Raw genomic sequence first — 21,126 nt, forward strand, 5'->3', positions numbered from 1 at the left:
CTAGACAATTAAGACTCAATAGTACACTCCTCCATATCTGGCCACCTTTTCCAAGAACAACCCCAGCTCCTCTTGTTGGACGTCACTTTGTCCGCTTACCCCCTTTAGGCACTTTCCCCAAGGTGGAAGATGTCAACGACAGAGGGAGAAGAAGGTTTGGGAGGGGGGGGGGGGGGGGGGGGGAAATGGCGGAGCAGACATAACGATGGCCGACGGAAGAAGCAGAAGCTGGTGAGATGGGAGTCCCACGGTGACCAAGCGCATCATGTCAGTGCCTGGCAGCCCGAAGAAAACAGTTGGCCAGGGGCTACGACATGAGCTACACCAGCCACGTGCATCAGACGGCGCAGCAGCTGGTGAAGGGCTTGTCGGTGCAGAGTAACGACACCAGCTCCTTGATTTGTGATGAAATGACAAAGTGCTGGAGTAACTCAACAGACTGAATCAATCTGCAGAAGGGTCCCTATCCAAAAAGTCACCTATCCATGTTCTCCAGAGATGCTGTCTGACCCACTGGGTTACTCCCACACTTTGTCGTTTTGTATATTAACCAGCAATTTTTAAGGTAATTCCAGCTTGCGTAAAATTTGACTTGCGCAAGGGTTTATGGAATGTATGCAAGTTGTGGAGTGTCTGTACATTCAAGGTGAAGGAAATAAAAGTGAATTTTCAAGGCATGTGCTGCATCTTTGAACAGTATTAATAGGAACATTATTTTCCACTACAGTCATTAAGCAAAGCTCAGAGCCATGAGAACTTCACATTTGGCAATGATTGCACATGAACAATACCCAAAAAACCTATAGATCTATATAATTTAAAAAACAACTTAATGGTTCAGTGATAAACTTTTAAACACTTCTAGATATTATTTTATAAATACCTTTCATTGCTGTTCAGGTAAGTAATTTACACAGTCGGTAAAATGGTCTATAAAATGTCATTTATTTTGTGTTACATTGGGCATTAACATTTTCACAGAGCCTTTGGGCATTATGATAAAATGACTAACAATTATACTGGTCCAAATCTCACTGAAAATTCCCTACATTTGCACAAACCTGCAAAGAAATAATGCTTTTAAAAATATTGGGCACAATCCAAAGTTATGTTTCCCATTCCAGTGTATCGAATGTCATGCATGTGACTTAATCATTTACAAGCATAATTCCAAACTTGAGCAGAAATGTGCTGTGACAGTACAGTGAAGTGAATATCCTATAGACATGGACAAGTGTACAATTATTATTATTATTATTTTTTTTTTAAAGGTGACAATCCACAAAATTCCAAAATCACAAGGTACATTTTTCAAAACTTGATTGTATTTTTAAATGTCTTCAGTATTATATGTATTTGCACAAAGTGACAATTATATAAGATCAGTCTTCCTGCAGATTAATGACGTGTGCATTATACGTTTTGCTTTAACTACACCGGTTTTCAATTAATGATAATTGTATATCAAGGAGAGTGAAAGAGCACTCAATGCACAAGGCAACTCCTGCAGAACTAGAACCTGGTGAATACAGAAAGATGGTTGGAATATGGGAAGCAAGCAAAAAGATGTATTAGAGTAAAACCCAATTATGTCCAAGTGCAGCAAATTTCTATTAATTATGATCACAATACAAACGTTGCAAATAGTTGAAATATTAAACATTCTGTCCTCTATTTTATTTGGAGGTTACTCACATTATAAAGTTAAAACTATATACTCTTCTACAGCAGTAACTGCATACCAGGAAGGCAGACAACCATCAACACAACTCAAGGGATTGACTTCTTTTAAAGCAATGGCGTTTGTGTGTGTATATATAAAGACTAAATTAGGGACTTTCCATACATAGATAATCAGTACAGCACCACTGACAAGTTTGTTGCAAGAGGAATTTTTGAGTGGAGCAGTAAGGAATGGAGATGTGTAAAAACTTTGGGGATTAGACCCTGTGTGCATTTAATTTTCTCCAGGCTCGGCTGCAGCAGGTTCACTCTCATCTTGTGCACTCTCACTTGACCACAACTAGGAGAGAGGAAACAAAAACTTATTCTCATCTGTAGGACTAAAAATCAACACATTTAAAAAAAGGAACTATAAACATTAAAATGGAATAACATCCAAACAGTCTTCCCTCAATATTAAATAACTGAGTATTAAAAACAATTTCTTACTGTACTTGGCAAAAATTATTTGTGGGCAACTCTCAGATAGATAATTGTCCCAAAATGGCATTTCATTATCAAAATAAATAATGACCTGTATCTGTTTATGTTCACCTTCCCTAACTTAATCTTAAGAACATTCATGGCTATTGTTGCTTAAATCTCATAACCTATAAATTATTTTATCCACAGGATACCTTATCCCAGTTTACCTTATCCACAGCTCAATTTTCTGTATTTCATAACAAGTAGACAAATGTCATTCTGCATAGCAGCTCTTATGCCCATCCAGTACACAGCAACCATCATCCACCCATTATCACTAATTGTACACGAATCACATTTTTTATTCATCCCACATTCTCATCAACTCCCCCCTATTCTACCCACTCACTTATGCACTTAAGCAACATACTGGCCACCGTCTTTAGAAAGCGAGAGGAAACCAGAGCACCTGGAGGAAATTCATGGGGTCACAGGGAGAGCAATGCAAACTCCTCATATCAGCACTCAAGGTCAGGATTGAACTCTGGTTACTGATATTGTGAGGCAGCAACTCAACTGGTCAAGCCACTCCCAATGCTGTCCAGTTTGTAGTTTCCCCGTACCTTAAACTCCCAGTACACTTCACAATTATACGTATGTTCAGAAAACATCTGCAACAGTCTACTTACTTAATTTCTTATCCTCATCTACATTCAGTGTCAAAATTCCCAACCAATTTACCACTCTCCCAGTTCCATCATTTCCCCAGTGCAGTTCCCACATCAATTTGAGATCACTTGGTACACACAGGCCATTCACTACAGTAAGATAAACCAAGCACATGATAAACCCATAATGTCCCCCCACTCTTGAGAATACCCATTTAATATTTCAAACAGACTCATTGGTACTGACTAATCTCCATTTTCTTATTAATGCTTTTGAATCAAACACGTACCCATTTGCACGCCTCCAATGATTTCAGCCCCTTCCACATGCCTTAAATAAAATCACACCTATTCTTTGTGATTGTCCCAATGATGCATGATCCCCGTTTCTCTTTGACCATGCTGCAACTTTTGATAGAACTGATTCTGCAACCTTCATCTAATACTAACTCTTCTAGACACAAGGAACTGCAAATTCTGGTTTACCAAAAAAGAGACAAAGTGCTTCAGTAACTCAGCAGATCAGGCAACATCTTTGGAGAACATGGCTCGGCAACCCACCCTGACCTACCAATGACTGTAGAGTCCCAACCTGAAATGTCACATCCAAGTTTTCCACAGACGCTACCAGACCCATCGATAAACTCTCTTTCATTGGCCATTTACCTCAATAGAGTTATTCCTCTCTAAACCAACCATTGCCTTAGGGATAGTTTCTTGTCTCTCTCTTCACCTTTGTCTTTGGGGTATCCCAGAATCCCCAAGGGGGGGTATTCTTGGCCCAGACCTTTTCCCTGTTCACATATTGCTATGTATACATCAATAATTCGTAGTTCTTCTCTGCATCATTACTTGAAATGTCTGCGATGACACAAAACTTCTTCCATCTCTACACTAGAGAAACTGAAGCTATGGTCCATATCTCCAGTGCAAGCCATTGATTCTGACTTCTTCCTTAGCCACCTCCTCAGATTTAAGCAGGCAGCAGCTAACTAGCGTTCTAATTCAAACAAGCTCTCCATTGCTCATCTTACCTCCATGTTAATACTCTCCCTCCAGCATTCTGGTGCAGGTTCATTGCTTCGTACAACCTTTAGCACTGCTTTTTATCCCTCCTTCAAGGCTAGGCCTCCTTGCTCCTCACTCACCATTTCGTGTTTGCTTTACTCAATGCTTCCATTCTTCTCATTTTCTCCATAACCTCCCTAAGTTATCGTCATAACCGTCTCCAACCTTATGGGAACTCTCACTCTCCTCCCCAACTTCCTGCTCTATCCTTAAATGAGATCACAGCTGTTCTTTTATTTCAATATTACTTTCCTGCATGAACCCAGTGTCTATGTTCCCATAAAAGGGACGAAGGGCCGAATGGCCTACTCCTGCACCTAATTTCTATGTTTCTAAAAGCTAGAAATAGATTGATTTTTAGCCAGTGATCAAACTTCCACATCCCTTTAGGCTAGTGAATTCCATTGATTAACCTCCGGATGACAAGTAATAGTGACATACTTGCTTAAGCAAATTGTTATAAAATGCATTTCACAAGTCATGCATTCCACATACACCACATATCAGAATATTTTAAAATACCATAATTTAGTTTATGGCCACAAAAATGCCTATCATAAAGCAGATATGTGCAACTGTATTCTCTTCTGTATTGAATTATACTCAAAAATTGCAACGGTAAAAGTCTAAAGTAACTTACTGTAAGATTGTCTCTTAGCAACTGCATAATGAGGGTACTGTCTTTGTAGTTATCATCTTGAAGAATATCCAGCTCATGAATAGCCTTCTCAAATGCCTAGTAAGCAACAGACAATTTGGAAATTAGAAAGAAGAGAACAATGTCAGAGGGTGGAAGTTTAAAAAACATCTTCTGCAGGCATTGTCGAAATAATTAATTAATCTCCACAGGCCAGGAAGAACTGCAGACAAATCTGATATTACCAGGACATGGCAGAACTCAAATCACGACTGGAACCATTCCTTATTTTAGCGTGATATCTAGTCCAGTGGAGCCAAAACCTTATTTATCGTACAGTCACGACTATGATCGTACATTTCAATACATGCCTGGCATCATTATCTAATCAATAAATGATTTTCAAAAATCAATGGCAATTACAGACAATAATAATTGGTTTAGAGATAATAACATGGAAACAGGCCCGTTGGCCCACCACGTCCACGCCGACCATCGATCACCAGCTCACACTAGGTTATTCAACATTCTCATCCACTCCCTGCAGAATACGTGCAATTTTACAGAAGCCAAATAAATTATAAATCAGTCTTTGGGATGTGGGAGGAAATCATAGTATCTGGAGGGAACTTTTGCAGTCACGGGGAGAATGTGCAAACTCCACACATTCGAGGTCAAACTCCACACCCGAGGTCAAAAACGAACCCAGGTCTCTGGCACTGTGAGGCAGCAGCTCTACCAACTGCACCACCCTATTAACAAAAAGGGCACAATATCCAAGATCTGGGACATAGGAGCTACAACCCATCTTCAGAATATCAAACAATAAGCACTGTTGTTTAAATTGAAAAAATAGGAGCATATACATCCTCATCACTAGATATTCTTCAAGTCCTTAAGCTAGTTATTCTTCAAGTCCACAAGCAACCCTTGCTGATCCCGGGAGCCCATCATGTCAATTCCATTCAGCAGTAGACATCGAGATTGACGTGGATTAATGAGTTAGAAAATATACATTTTGGTTTTGAGAAGCAGATATGGGTCTCCAGTCAATTAGGTGAGAATATGTCAATTTAACCAACAGGAACAATTAGCGCCCCTCTTAAAAAAAAAAAATTCAAAATGTTATTAACATTTTTTTTTTGCTTATGAAATGAATAGAATGGGCATACCATTTAATGCAGAGTAATATAACATGATAAATTTGACAACAATTTGAAAAATATACATAGTACAGGCATGGAGGGACCAGGGTATACAGGCACATAAATCATCACGAGGTAGGGTATGTTAATTGGAGTATTGGGTCCAGTTTGTTTTAGAAGGACAAAACTGCTAGAGAGTCCAAAGATTGATGAGAATGGTTCCAAGCACAGAAGATTTCTTCTACAGGGATAGATTAAATCAGCCAGAGTTGTTGTTCTTGAAGCAAAGGATGAAAGAAAATTGTAATAACTGATGCTTCAATTTTTGTTATTTGAGACAACCAAATTGCTAAATTAGAGATGGACTGCATCTAACTGCACCACCGCTTTAGTACACAAAAAAACATTGTGTAAAGTGATTTGTACCCTTAAAGATGGACACCAAGTAGGTCCATTTCCAATCATATAGGTGACTCACTCAACTAGTGAAGCCTCAATCCACCTGCCTAGCTGCATTTATGAATATTAGGGATCGATGATTATTGCTTGAATCTCCAGCCTTTCTAGGACTTCCATATTTGAGAAAAGCTGACTGCTGACGTGCTTAAAAAGAACATTTTCAAAACATGCAAATTACTCAATCTATGCCAAAAAAAAAATCAGGGAAACATTGTTACTACCTGGATTTCCATCCATTCAACTCACTTCTAAAGCTAAATTTGTTGATTAGTTGACCACCAGATGCAACTATGAACTACCTGTAGTTAAAGACATTTTTGGTTTCCACTGTTAACTTCTTCATATTAATAATGGACACTTTGACATTAAATCTAGACCCGAGGAACATATCAATTGCCTTCATAGAACAAAAACAATTCATGAGAAAACATTAACAATACTTGTCTGCATAGATATGACAATCTAAAGTTAAAATGTATTCCATCTAAATTCTTCAAAAATTAAAACATGTACAACTTACATCTTTTGCCAGCTTACAGGCACGTTCTGGACAGTTGAGAATTTCATAGTAAAACACAGAGAAATTAAGAGCAAGACCCAAACAGATTGGATGTGTTGATGGCAGACCATCACGACTGATGTCAAAAGCTGCCTGATATGCTGTCTGCGAGTTTTCTATCGTTTCTACAAAAATAATGAGATGCTTAAATTGAAACTTAGTTTGTCATAGAAATGTTTTTTGTTGTTATTCAGCAGTTACTATTGCAACATTGAAAAACGTAACTGAATACATTCAAGATGTTGAATGTCCATGTAAGAGATGCAACATTATATTATTAGTGTTGATTTTAAATATTGAACAACATAATTGTTACTGAAGTGCTCCATTATTTTCTGGGGCTTCTTCAGCTTATCATAATTTGTATTTAGACATGTTAAACTTGTGTTGAATTATTTGATGCAATATTTGTGCATTATAAACAAAATCATATTTCAGAGTAGACACATTAATTGTTAGTTTTTTTAAAAAAAAATAAATTTTCTAAAGCAACAAAAACTGAGTTTACGTTTTCGGTCTTCTCCAGAAGCAACTTCAGCGAGGTACCGATAGTAATCGCCCTTCATTTTCAAGTAGAAGACTTTGCTCTCTGAGCAGGTGGTATTGGGTACCAAGTAAACGTCCAACAATCCCTAGAAGAAAAAGGAAAAAGTCAAATATCTAGCAAGTTCAGTGTCTAATTTAAAGTATGAATCCATTTCAGAAGTACTACAAGTTCACATAGCCTATAATCTACATCTCCCGCAGTGGTTATGAAGAACGAACAGGCCAAAACGAAGAGAACCCCTGCTAGCCTACCAAGAACTAGCCGATTGATGCCTTAGTAGTTTCCATCATTCTTCAAGGATGTTCAAAAGACTCAATCCTCAAACAAAAGGAACTGCACTTGACCACCTAGGTTTTGGTTCAACTAAGTATTCCCCTGGTTCCAGATTCACAAGCGAAATCACCCTCTCCACGCCCACCACACCATTAACACTCCACAGGATCTTGTTATACTTCTACACTCCAGCAGAATAGGTTCCAACCTTTCCATGTAACACAACCTGGTCACGCCAGGTATCAAACGAGTAAATCACTTGGTACACAAAAAAGCTGGAGAAACTCAGCGGGTGCAGCAACATCTATGGAGCGAAGGAAATAGGCAACGTTTCGGGCCAAAACCCTTCTTCAGACTGATCGGGGGCAGGGACAAGAAAGGAAAAAGGAGGAGGAGCCCGAAGGCTGGGGGATGGGAGGAGACAGCAGGGAGATTGGGGAAGGGGAGGGAGATAGGAAGGACTAATAAAATTGGGAGAATTCGATGTTCATGCCCCCAGGATGCAGACTCCCCAAGCGGAATATGAGGTGCAGTTCCTCCAATTTCCGGTGTCGCTCGCTGTGGCCATGGAAGAGACCCAGGACAGAGAGGTCAGAGACGGAGTGGGAGGGGGAGTTGAAGTGCTGAACCACCGGGAGGTCAGCTTGGTTATTGCGGACCGAGCGGAGGTGTTCAGCGAAACGATCGCCCAACCTCCGCTTGGTCTCACCGATATAGATCTGCTGACATCTAGAGCAGCGGATGCAAACCTCTGTCGCACCTGGAACGACTGCTTGGGTCCTTGAACGGAGTCGGGGGGGGGGGTAAAGGGACAAGTGTTGCATTTCTTGCGGTTGCAAGGGAAAGTGCCCGGGGAGAGGGTGGTACGAGACGGAAGGGAAGAATTGACAAGGGAGTTATGGAGGGAGCGGTCTTTGCGGAAGGCAGATATGGGGGGAGATGGGAAGATGTGGCGAGTGGTTGGGTCACGTTGGAGGTGTCGAAACTGACGGAGGATTACTTTTTGCATGTGATGGCGGGTGGGGTGAAAGGTGAGGACTAGGGGGACTCTGCCCTTGTTGCGAGTGGGGGGGATGGGGAGAGAGAGCAGTGTTGCGGGGTATGGAAGAGACCCTGGTACGAGCCTCATCTATGGTGGAGGAGGGGAACCCCCGTTCCCTGAATAATGAGGACATTTCAGATGTCCTGGTGTGGAACGCCTCATCCGTGGAGCAGATGCGGCGTAGACGGAGGAATTGGAAGTAGGGGATGGAGTCCTTACAGGATGCAGGGTGGGAAGAAGTGTAGTCCAGATAGCCATGGGAGTCAGTGTGTTTATAGTGGATGTCAGTCAGTAGACCATCACCTGCAATGGAGATAGTGAGATCAAGGAATGGTAGGGAAGGGTTCGGAAATGGTCCAGGTGTATTTGAGTGCCGGATGGAAGTTAGTGGTGAGTAAACCACTTAACCGTTTCAAATGCATGGATTATCCTTCTTTAGAGAGAGAAATACTGCAAACGGTACTCCAGACACTCCACAAAAGTTTATAATTGAACTATAACCTCCCTATTTTTGTATTCAAATCCGCTTTCTATTATTCCTGCCAAAATGGATGATTTTTCCATGTTATACTCCATTTCCCAGATCTTTACCCACTAACAACCCAATTTTCCAAAGGCCCGAGTCTATCACAAGATCAAATAGGGGGTTTTGTTCCTATATTATTACTGATCACTCAATTTTCTTTGCTGGTTTTAACACTAGCTGATTCTGTTAATGAACTCACCACTCAATTACACTACCCAAACCTTGTAAAAATTACTAGGGTAACTCAAAGTAACAATAAAACATGCGCTCAACTCTTGTTCTCTCAAAATACTATTCAATATTTACTCTTTATCTGCCCTACCTTAAATACTTAAAAATGCTACTGCAGTCACATCACAAAATCATCATCATCCTACTCTTTGTTCTATTATGTGGTTCTTTGGAACCACTAAACTTTTGCCAAGTGATGGACAGACTTCCTTGCCTGACCAATCACCCTTAGCCTCCAAAATGCACCCCCCACCACTCACAGTTACACGGAAACACTGCAACTCTGTGTTGATCATCAGACAGACTGTCAACTATTAATTGTATTTCCATATACTGGTATCAATTTCAGTGTTATTTACTTCACCACACTAAAGTCCAAAATTTATCACCTCAATTCTTTTTTTTTTTTTACATCTCCTATGTGTTTGGTGAGTTCCAGAACTTAACAATTCTAGCCAGACTGAAACAGCTTTTATATTGATGTTCAGTTTACTCTGTAAATCCAGTTTTACACATTTAAATCTCTAAACCTATATCCAGATAAAAGGACAAGATCCAGCTTGCGGATTTACAACTGCCACCAGAGCAAGAATGTATTTTCGTAAACCAGCATCTGCAGTGCCTCGTTTCTACCTTCTTGTAAAAAAACTTTATCTGCAATGCTTAATAAATGAACGAACTTTGTATCAGGTCATGATGCTCCAGAGGTTGGCGACAAGCAGTTAGCAGCAATATGCCTCCATATGCTTAAAATGGTGACATTATCCCAAAAATAGTAGATGGCACTAGACAATACCATTTAAGATGCAATAGGAATGTAACAAGTTAAGTAAATGCAAAATCTACCCCACTTTGGAGAAATTAGAAACTAACCAAATAACTATGTTCCTGACAAAAAGCACAAGCGACAGGAAATGTTTTTTTAAGTTCAGCAGCACATAGGAAATCTAGAAAATTAGTTCACAGGAAAATTGGATTGTATGCAGTCATAATACCAAATACAAGACTTTCAACCAAACTGGACAAACCAAAGTAAATTATATTGGGTTATATTCTATATTTGTGAGCATGATTTTCCATTTAAATCTGACATACCGAAACATTTGAATTAGCAAACAGCAAAAAATCCCTGGACCATAAAATAATTTTACTTGCAGAAAATTAGATCAGTGTAGTACACCACAATACAAGTTTGAAATATTTAGACTGGAGAGTGGTATAAAACTATAATTTGCAAAGCTGGATACTTTGGACTGCTACCAGCAAACAACTGACATTAATTTTAAACTTCTAATATATTCTGGTATTCTGGAAAAAAAAAAGTAAAATAGTTGGCAACAAACACCACTATAGATGGCAGTGACAAATGGAGATGTTCATGGATTGACATGTTTAAATGGGAATTTAGTCCCAGGAAAGACAGTACAAAAATCATGAAGTGCACTGTGGAACGGAGTATATTATAGGAGAGAAAAGTGCTTCAAGTTACCAAATTAGCAAGCAATTTAATTAAGGATATTTACCCCACCTCTCAAATACTATTTTGTTTCATGGCTGTTGAACTCTAATTATTGAATAATTAGTGCTTGCACAATGAACATGCCTGAAATAATGAGAGCAAATAAAAATAAAGAAAAATTATGAAACTGTAAATACTGGAAATCTGAAATAAAACAGTACGAAAATAGTTCTTGCACCGATGCTGATGCTGCCTGAACTGCTGAAACAGAATATTTCAAAGATCCTGCTTCAGAACTGGAAAAAAAATGGTGCCAACTTTGTGTGGACAAGCTTTCTATGTTGCATCTTCCAAGCATTGCTCTTGTAGACAGTCACCAATGCCTTTGAAGATCGACAAATGGACCGGTGCAGTTCTCCGACTTTCATGAGCAAATGCAATGCAAACGACGCATCAGTTCTACAATCACATAAATGATAAGCTGAACTGATCCCCAGGTTGACTGAGACATTGGGAAAAGATTAAAATTGAAAAAAAGTGCTTTTCCGAAGCAACTTATGTGGTTCTCTTATTACCAACCAAAATGATGTTGTAGTCAATTCGACCTGCGTAATAACGTTGATGTTCCCCAATTCATCATTCCCGTTTTATCCAACCAGCATTATAAACAAACGTATTATAACAGAACTAGTTGTATAAATCATTACAAAGCTAAGCATTGTCAAAGAAAGCAACAGTAATTCAAAGAAGAACAAATATTTTTTTTTAATTTAGGATGGTGTGGGGGGAGGGATGGGACACTGGACAAAAAGATTGAGTGACTTGTTATTTACAAGAGGAGATGTGGAATTTATGCAGTTTTTTTTAAACTTCTTCAGAATATTCTACCCCTACATGGCAAATATACGTAAAGCAGGGAACAGTAGGTCCTGCACAACATGGAAAATGATTGGTTGGGGAGTAAGAATGAGAAGTGTCACAAGCTGGTGGTAAAGCACATGATAAACCAGAATGCCAGAGCAAAGTGGCCATACCATCTTTTTTTTTGCTTCCATTTCTTATGTTGTTTAACAAGGAAAGGTTTAAAAAAAAATCATATGATAGTATCTGAGGGGGGAAATTGTGGCCAACAGTATATTTTTAAACATAACATTCTGCATCAGAAATTAACTACAGTTTTCATACACTAAAGAAATTAAGTAAGAAAGCAGAAGATAAGTTAGCTTAGTAGACATTTGCTTTGGCCTCTTCAACACATACAAATGATAAAGTCAGCTTTGCTGAACAGCCACCAGATGTAACAATCCGTCCATGCAAAATGGATTTGCAGTTCAAAAATCGACACTTCCTTCACACCAACAACGGTGGAATAATAAAAAAAATAAAAAACTTGCAATGGAGAACTTGTGTACTAAAAAGAATTTGCAGGGTCTGCAGCACCTCCCAGTGACGGATGCAATTGTGTTCACCCATTGTTCACCCAGCACTCAAACTATAACTCCTTCATTTAATCTATTAAGTATGGTATTGCTTTCTCAACTTATTTACCTAACTTTTTGAAATTGGATTTCCAAGAAATTGCCTCAAAATCACACTCTTATGAAAAACACCTATTTTTCATATTTCCTCGACACCAGGCAACTATCGAAATTAAATTCCAGTAATTTTAGATTTACATTTCTAATTTGGGTTATTATCTATATCTCAAGTAAATATAGAATTCAAGCAATGTCACATTCATTCAACCTGTAGTGCTGCCCTTGAACTCATACCTCATAATTCTTCACTGCAGGCCAGAGCACATTCAGAATTATTGCTTTTGTTTAAAACTGCAACTTCTCAAATATTGATGCCAAAATCCATCTGGCAGTTTATTCAATTCCTTCATCTCATTAATATATGCTTACAAATGCTTCCAGCTTCTGAAGAATTAACTATATCTCCTAATTTGATAACATAATTCAGACAGCTCCAAGGCCATATCTTGCCATGCCTGCAGTGTGCACAATTGGTCATTAACTAAATAGAGTGGCAGCTACCCAGACAATGTTCCCTATTCTATTTGTCTCCCCAATGTAAACCAGCCTGCTACTTTACTTTTAAAATACATCTATCTTTTCCATTCCTGCACTACACCTCTTCTCGACAATGCCCATTTACCTAATCTATATATTACTAAAACTCTGTTCTTGACTGGTTTCGGCTTTCTGTGCTGCGGTTTCCGAGAGTACGCCACCTTGCTCATATCCCCTCTCTGCCGCATGTGTGCCGAGGATTTTTCCCGTCGATGAAAATTGACAGAGATATCAATGTTTTTACAACATTCCCCATTCTCTCTGCTGCCCCTGCTGGAAGGAGGGGGAGCGACTATAAAACCAGGAAGTGGTGTGTCTCAATCTGTCTCTGCAAGTGGTGTGCCTCAATCTGTCTCTGCAAGTGGTGTGCCTCAATCAGAGCTTTGAATGACACTGACAAATGTCTATAGCACTGTGAGTACCCTTAATTTGGTTTGAAAATGAAAATATGGTTAGAAGTAAAAAAGCACTGCCTGCAAATAGTTGTTTGGGGTTGGGTTGAAATAAAAGGCAGGCCCCTCTCTCTCGCCTCCTCCCCCACCCCCCCCCTCTCCTCCCCCCCCCTCCCCTCTCTCTCTCTCCTCTCCCTCTCCCTCTCCCCCCCCCCCCCCCCCCCCCCGTCTCTCCCCTTCTCCCCCCCCCCTCTTGGTCTACTTGGTCTAGTAACTAATATATTTTTAATCCATGTTGCCCACTTTCAGGTGTATTTCATCAAATTTAGATAACTTCACTCTTGAAATTTCAACAAACTTACTGCAACACTGGTCCAAGCTCCCAGTGAAGTCATCCCCTTTTATATCCCTGCAACTCATTCTTTTTCTTACCTATCAAATTCCCTTGTATTACACCTAGAGCTGGGCCAATCTAGCGTGACTAATGTACCAAAGGTACATCTTTGGTATGCAGGAGGAAACTGGATCTAATGGAAGTTATGCAGAGATTAAACTCCATGTGTTGGGTTGTTGAAGCTGTGAAGCAGCAGCATTTCAAACCATTTCCATGGCAAATCTTAAGCCTAATGAACCATAAGTGATTAGAATGAGTCCCATACTCATTTGAAAAAATGAACACGGCAATGACCACATTCCAGACCCTTTGGCATAAATGCTATTCAATAAAATACCAACATAGAATTTCTACCCTCAAATCTGTCCGGTTCAAGGAAGAAGTCCCACAGGCTGGTGCATTTTTAATTGCTTTTTTTATTTGTCACCCATCCATCAAAATATCACTCATAATTATCATATTACTACATGAAGATGGGTCTTGATCCAAAATGTCACCCATTCCTTCTGTCTATAATATTGCTCACCTCAGGCTCAAATCCCTTGAACATTCATTTCAGGTTTATTCAATAAAGACCAATACATTTAATCAATCCAACTTTGACTAGGAATATTCTCCAGTTCCTTATAACATTTTAACCTTATACTGGGGGCAAACATTACTACGTTTGCCCTCAGTATGGGAGAAGATAGTGATATCAACTGCAAAAGACACCCAAAGTCACATTGCAGATTGGTGCTGAGTCAGCAATTCAATTTGGAAGCTAGTAGTAACCAGAGACAGAAGGCTGGGGCAAAAACCATTTAATACTATGTTACAACCCAGTCGGTAGCATCCCTTGCTTTCCTTGAAACATCCAAAAATAGTTTATTAGATTACCAACCAATTCCATCTGCCACACTAAAGCAATATACATCTAACTGAAGGAAGCTCTGAACAGGGGCAGGGCCAATATTGAAAAATAAAAAGCAGGAGGAAGTTGCAAAGCCACAATTTCCACTATATTTAAACCAGCTGATCACAGGAACCTCAACAGGAATTTATACCGACAAACAGAATGAACCCCATTTAGAATTGCATATATATATATATATATATATTTTGCTTACGTGCGCAAGATCCCAAAATCCCACCAAAACGGTACAATTTTTGGCCTGTGATGTAATGAAGCAAGTTTCGTTCAGATTGATGGTATATTTTACAAGTCATCGACATTTTAAACTTTACAAAAATCACTTTTCCACTTGCCCTGCCGTCAGCCACGTTCGACATCACAATTGGATCCTGAATCTCATTTATATACAAAAAAACGTGATTTCCCCCAAAATGGTCAGTTTTAATCAAATTCTTCCATTTTCATTAAATAACATTGTGTTTTGGTTATTCTAAAGAAAAAAAACATGATTTTAATTGTGGTGGGTGGGGTGGGATGAGGGAGCAGGGGATAGAGGAAAAGGGGGGTAGGGAGGGGAAAGTGGGGGAGTGGGGGAGGTGAGGGAGGAGTGGGGATACAGGGAGTGGAGGGGGTGGGGAGGATGAACAGAGTGGAGATGGGGAGAGTGGGAGAGGAGGAGGTCAGAATGGGGGAGATGAGGGCAGAGAGGGTGTAGTAGGGGGGGAGGTGAGGAATGGGGAGCAGGAATATAGAGGGCAAGGAGGGGTGTAGGGAGGGGAGAGGGGTTATGATGGGAGGGAGTGACTGAGGGTAGGGGAAAAGAGAAGGAGGGAGTGGGGGAGGGGAAAGAAGAGGAGGGGAAAGAAGAGGAGGGGAAAGAAGAGGAGGGGAAAGAAGAGGAGGGGGAGGGAGTGCTGCAGGATGAGGGGGAAGGAGGAGGATAGGGGTAGGAAGAGGGATGGCGAGGCGCAGTTGGGGGAGGATTGCCGTGACCCACGTCACAACGGGGATCTCTGGCATCACAATGGGAAACCCTCAGACTCGTCTGCGCAGTTGGGGGCTATGGGTCAGTGGTGGAATATTGCCTTGGGGACGGGCCCAACGGGTCCGCAGCTAGTCTAGTGGATGTTAAAAATGAAAAACTTAAGATTATATATTTTGAGAACTTCAACAAAGGAAATCAAGAAAAAGATCATACAATGTGACGTCCAAAGAAGGGTCTCGACCCGAAACGTTGCCTATTCCTTCCATAGATGCTGCCTCATCCGCTGAGTTTCTCCAGCATTTTTGTCTACCTTCGATCTTTCCAGCATCTGCAGTTCCTTCTTAAATACAACGTGACAGATGTCCCAAGCATGGGTGAAAATGAAAATTTGCAAGTACAGAGGTGTCTGAGAACTTCAGCCTCAGGCTTTTACTGAAAAAGACCTTTGATGATCATTTGTGAGAAACACAGGTTTCAATCCAGAAAAAACACCAAGCAATTTTGTTTATTTAAAGTGATTTTCCGAAGCGTTCTATTCATATTATACAATTTCAATATTTTCAGCTTAGAATAAAGAAATACTCAATTAATTTTATGAAAATGATTAATTAAAATTAGCAAAATTAAGTCAGATTTATAACCTTCATAATTATTACGAACAAAGCAAATGTTGGCTGCAACAGCAAGATATGAAAAAACTGATGTGATAGTATATGATTCACACCAAGTCGCCCCACCCAGCATGCACACCCAAGCTAGACTTAAAACCATGACAAAATGCGACAAGTCAACAGTCATAGCCATGAACTCACTGATTTGACACATTATTAATTAGGAACAGCCGATTAGGAATTTAATTATGTGACACTTTTCGATATGTATATGTGCGCGCGCAGGCGTGCGGGCGGGGGTGGGGGAGAGAGAAAGGAGGTGGGAGAGAAAGGAGGTGGGAGAATTTTCAACAGAAAAAAACCCACGCTCAAAATGGGAATAATTTTCCACCACATTAAGCAATCACGTTTAAAAGGTGGCCATTATTGCCTTGAAAATTAAACGCCTTAAAAATGCTTTCAGCCCACAATCTTTAACGAACAGAGCTCCCATTTCAGAAAAGATACCAAATCAGATAGAATGGCTCCATGCGAATTTTATGCATTATTCCATACTGACAAGGCCCAAAAATCTAAAAAGTAAAATTCCCCAGTTAAAAAAAATCAAATCCATTTGTAAGTATCCATCGCAGTTAGTGGAAACAGCAAATGCGTCTCTCCAGTACAGAATCAACGAAACAGACGTTTTCAAAGCTATGTGCAGAAAACTGGTGCACGGGCAACCAGCTAAATATTACAAACTTGAACCTAAAACCCATATTAGATGGTTAATGACGAAATATAAAATATCAGATTTGTTCAAGAACGTCTTATTCTACCACTGATCAGCTATGGCCAAAAATCAGCATTCCGATTCATAATTAATCTTTGGAAACGTCACTCCACTAATGGTTACAATATTACATTTCGACTGGATGTTACTTTAAATGAATCAAGCTTATCATAACCACATAACCAGTAATCTGAAGGACTGGGTCAAATCTCTCCTTTTCACGTGTGCACAAGTTCGCAACGTACTAACAATGTCAAGTGTCGCCAGAACCAGATTGCTAAAACTAAAGCAAACACTTCACGAAAGACGCCTGACCGAAAATTGCACAGAATTGCGCTTAATTTGCTTTGCTTTAAAAAAAAAAATGTTTTAATTTACAATTGTTGCAAGGCGAACGCAACCTCTGATTAAGACTTCCCCCGTCCTTTGTGCGGCTCTTACCAAGACGTCGCCGCAGATTTCACGAAGCTCCCCCTCTACTTTCTCCCGGTAGCTTTTGATCAGCTGCAATTTCTTCTCGTCGCTGTCGTTTTTCTGCTCGATGCTGGAGATAACCCTCCACGCCGAGCGGCGGGCGCCCACGACATTCTTGTAAGCAACCGACAGCAGGTTCCTCTCCTCGATGCTGAGCCCGGAGCCTTGCTCGGTCACCTTTTTCATAGCAGCGGCCATGTCATCGTACCTCTCGGCCTGCTCGGCCAGCTTGGCTCTCTGCACCTGCTCTGCATTCTCGGGGTTGCTGGGGGGCGATTTCTCTGGCGCCTCAGCCTGCTTGACGTTCTCCGGGGTGTTGTTGGTCTGCTCGGCCGGTTTCTCTTGCTTGACCTGCTCTGTGTTCTCCATGCTTCTGTCGGCTGGTCTCTCTCTCTCTCTCTCTGTGGGCTCTGCTGCTGTGCCTTCGTTACACCGAGGGCTGGGCTACTGCTCACTCCGCCTTCCAGTCAAAAGGTATGCAGGCTGTTGAGAAAAAAAGAGGAAATTGATTCTCATTAAAAAAAACAATGTGTCGGTGAGAGTTTGATAGGTGGGCGCCGAGTGAGAGACCAGGGCGAGAGGGTGGATGCCTTAAAGAGGAGTCTTATCTACATCCGCTTGCTTTGCCTCCACAATCGATCTCAGGCAGAGTGGCGCGGATCCACTTCGTGCAAAGTACAAACAAGGGAACATGGCGGATTTTTTTTTAAATTCCAAAAAAATCTATAAAATTAAGCTAAACCCCTCAACCCTGCGGGCAGATTAAATGTGTTTTGACTTGAAGGCATTGTTCACCCTTTAATTATTTTACAAACGGCCCCACGCTCTCTCTCTTATTTTTGCTTGCCACGCGTAGAGAGTGGTGGTTATCACGGCAGATTCCCCAACAACAAACCTGGCTCGGGCTTCTATCTCCTCAAATGGATCAACTTTGGCCGGAGGAAGACCGGAGGTGGGGGCGGGCCTTCGCTGCCTGACGGACGGGTGGGCGTGGCCGGGCTACACCCTCCCCCTGAGCTCGCTTCCGCCATGACTGACAGGCCGCTTGGCTAATGAGCCGCAGGCGTGGCTGCCGGCCCGGGGATCTCAGCCAATCAGCTGCGGCTGTGGAAGGGAGGGCGGACGCTCGGGTCCACTCTGACAGGCCGGCCGCGCCACGGGGTTTCCTCCAATGAGACGCAGGGGGAGATGACGTCGCGGTTACCGTGGCGACGGCGGGCGGGCGGAGAGCAGAGGAATGGCAAGGGCGTGGCGGGCGGGCGGGACGCTTCATGTCGGCGCTGCAGCTTTGCTCTCAATGGCGACCAGTCGAAGCAAATGAGGCAAATGCGCTTGGTGCTCATGACTCAGACACTCACAACTTTGTCTCAGAACCAACTGCTTCCACACACAATAAATTACACCCCCAAGGCCATAATAACATTAGACAGCGAACACTGATGTGAAACTCAGCAAGATGGAAGATGGAGACAATGATATGACGGAGCGTCTCAGGCAGGGAAAAAAAAATCAAGTTTCTGCTGTTGATGTTAAATATATTAGATGCTTATAATGTTCATATTAGTGGTGTTGGGGAAAATAAAATATCTATTGATTCATTTCATGCCATGTATAATAAAGCTAAGGGATTAAAACGCCAGGCAATAAAATAATTACCAGCGTCAGGCAAACCAACAGGACTAAAGATGGACAAATCTCTTGCACCAAAGGGCCTTGAAATAAGTGGCTGCAGAGATAATGCTTGCGATCTTCTGAAACCTCAAGTTATGACCCACCCCACAGATACTAAAACCACAAATCAAATGTCTCAAACGTAGCTAACTGTAGGCCACTTGGCATGACATCATTGGGAAAATGAAATAAAAATACAAAATGCTGAAAACATGCAGTATCTGGGAAAATAAATAGAATTAAGTTTTCAGGTCAAAGATCCATCCTCAGACTTGACCTAAACTGTTAACTCAACCTCTTTTCATGGATGATGCTGAAATTGCTGAGGGCATTTTAGCATTTGTGCTTTTTGTTCAGATTCAATGGTCATTAGAAGAACAAATATGCCAGGGGATTTGAGGAGTTTGAGTTTAGTTTATTGTCACGTGTACCGAGGTACAGTAAAAAGATTGTGTTGCATGCTAACCAGTCAGCGGCAAGGCAATACATGATTACAATTGAGCCATTCACAGTGTACACAGATACATGATAAACAGGCAGGCAGCTGCAGGATTATTAAGGTTGTCATAGTAGGGGATTTTAACTTTCCCAATATAGACTGGCATGGGGTTAGACGGGGTGGAACTTGTCAAATGTGTTCAGGCAATATGCAGTGGGCCCTACATGAGAGAGGGCAAAGCTTGATTTCTTTTAAAATGGGAAGGGCAAGTGACTAATCTATCCATGGGCGAGCATTCTGGGACCAGTGACCAGTTTTCTATTAGCTTTAAAATAATACTAGACTAATTGGGACCCGTTGGGTCCCAGTCACATGGGAGGGCTGGTCCCCACAATGCAACCCATTCCCCAACGTAATATTCCACCACTCACCTGTTCCCCCGATGCAACCCGTTCCCCCAAAGCAATATTCCACCACTCAGGGGGGGGTTTTGGGGGGGGGGGGTGGGGAAAGGGGGTGTGTGGGGGAGGGGGGGGTGTGGGAAAGAGAGGGGTGGGAAAAGGGGGAGTGTGGGGAAAGAGGGATGGGGAGGAGGGGGGGCTCGCACTCTGCTCACCCCACACCTTCAGCTTTCGGCCTCACGCAGCAGATCCCGGTCCCACTCTGGCTTCACTCAGAGGCTTCCGGTTCAACTCAGCAGCTTCCGGCTGTTCGCTGCAGAAGCAGCCCGCGAGCTGCTGACTCTCCGCAAGCTGCTCAACACCCTGGGCCCCCAGCTTTTTATTCTCCTCGCCACGTTATTGACAGCGGGTTCCGGAAGGGGTGGTTTTTATGATTTTTAAATCTTCATAACCTTTGTACTATTTCACCGATCGGAATAAAACTTATTTGACTTGCAGCAGAGGAGAATGATGAGTAAGGTGGCAAAAAATCATAGCACTATGGGGGATCGTTTTTGCGTAAATTTAATTACAAAGCAGACCGGAAGTGGTCAAGATGAGAGCTTTAGTAATAGGGTGGGTAGATGGGTGGGTGGGTAGGTAGGTAGGTAGGTGGGTAGGTAGGTAGGTAGGTGGGTGGGTAGGTAGGGAGGGAGGAAGGTAAGGTAGGTAGGTAGGTAGGAAAGGTAGGTAGGTAGGTAGGTAGGTAGGTAGGTAGGTAGGTAGGTAGGTAGGTAGGTAGGTAGGTAGGTAGGTGGGTAGGTGGGTAGGTGGGTAGGTAGGTAGGTGGGCAGGCGGGCAGGCAGGTAGGTAGGTAGGTGGCAAAATAAATCTGGAAAGTGGGATGCTTTTAAAAGTGTGATGACAAGAATTCTGCGCATGCATGTTCCTGTTGGAGTGAAGAGCAAGGCAGGGGGAGTACGGAACCTTGGTTGATGAGAAATTGAGGATCTGGTCAGGAAAAAGGAGGCATGGGGCAGGTATAGACAGCTGGGATCAAACATATCTGTGGAGGAATTTCAGGAATTGAGGAGCATACTTAAGAAAACAATCAGGAGTGTAAAAGTAGGCAGGAGATAGCTCTGGCAGTTAGTATTGTGGAAAATCCAAAGAGATTTTATGGACATTATGGGAAACAGGGTAACTACAGAAGGAATAGGACCTCTCAGAAACTAAAGTCGCCATCCTTATGTGGAGCTGCAGGAAATGGGCAACG

The 21,126-nt window shown here is 41.7% G+C and overlaps 1 protein-coding gene across 2 annotated transcripts; it reads right to left on the reverse strand.

Annotated features, from left to right (window-relative positions):
* Positions 1 to 926: 926 nt before the first annotated feature.
* Positions 927 to 18,402, reverse strand: LOC129697078 (14-3-3 protein theta-like). 2 transcript variants are annotated; one of them, XM_055635296.1, is made up of 6 exons: positions 18,256 to 18,402; positions 17,328 to 17,843; positions 7,193 to 7,316; positions 6,646 to 6,809; positions 4,525 to 4,620; positions 927 to 2,023 (listed from the first exon to the last, which is right to left on the reverse strand). In XM_055635296.1, the coding sequence occupies exons 2-6, from the start codon at positions 17,727 to 17,729 to the stop codon at positions 1,958 to 1,960; spliced, it is 852 nt and encodes a 283-aa protein (XP_055491271.1). In that variant the 5' UTR covers positions 17,730 to 17,843; positions 18,256 to 18,402; the 3' UTR covers positions 927 to 1,957. The 2 variants fall into 2 exon arrangements, with proteins under 2 accessions (XP_055491271.1, XP_055491272.1); XM_055635297.1 differs by having other exon boundaries at positions 18,156 to 18,271.
* Between the last annotated feature and the right edge of the window lie 2,724 nt (positions 18,403 to 21,126).

This window comes from Leucoraja erinacea, chromosome 5 (assembly GCF_028641065.1).
Source record: "Leucoraja erinacea ecotype New England chromosome 5, Leri_hhj_1, whole genome shotgun sequence".
Taxonomy (NCBI): domain Eukaryota; kingdom Metazoa; phylum Chordata; class Chondrichthyes; order Rajiformes; family Rajidae; genus Leucoraja; species Leucoraja erinaceus.

What these genes read in the sequence shown, in the direction of transcription:
- LOC129697078 (XM_055635296.1), bottom strand. Translation starts at nt 17,729, where the DNA reads ATGGAGAACACAGAGCAGGTCAAGCAAGAGAAACCGGCCGAGCAGACC. An exon ending in CCTGTAAGCTGGCAAAAGAT is followed by an intron (nt 4,621 to 6,645) that starts GTAAGTTGTACA and finishes GTTGCTTACTAG; the next exon opens with GCATTTGAGAAGGCTATTCA. An exon ending in TGCTAAGAGACAATCTTACA is followed by an intron (nt 2,024 to 4,524) that starts GTAAGTTACTTT and finishes CCTCTCTCCTAG; the next exon opens with TTGTGGTCAAGTGAGAGTGC.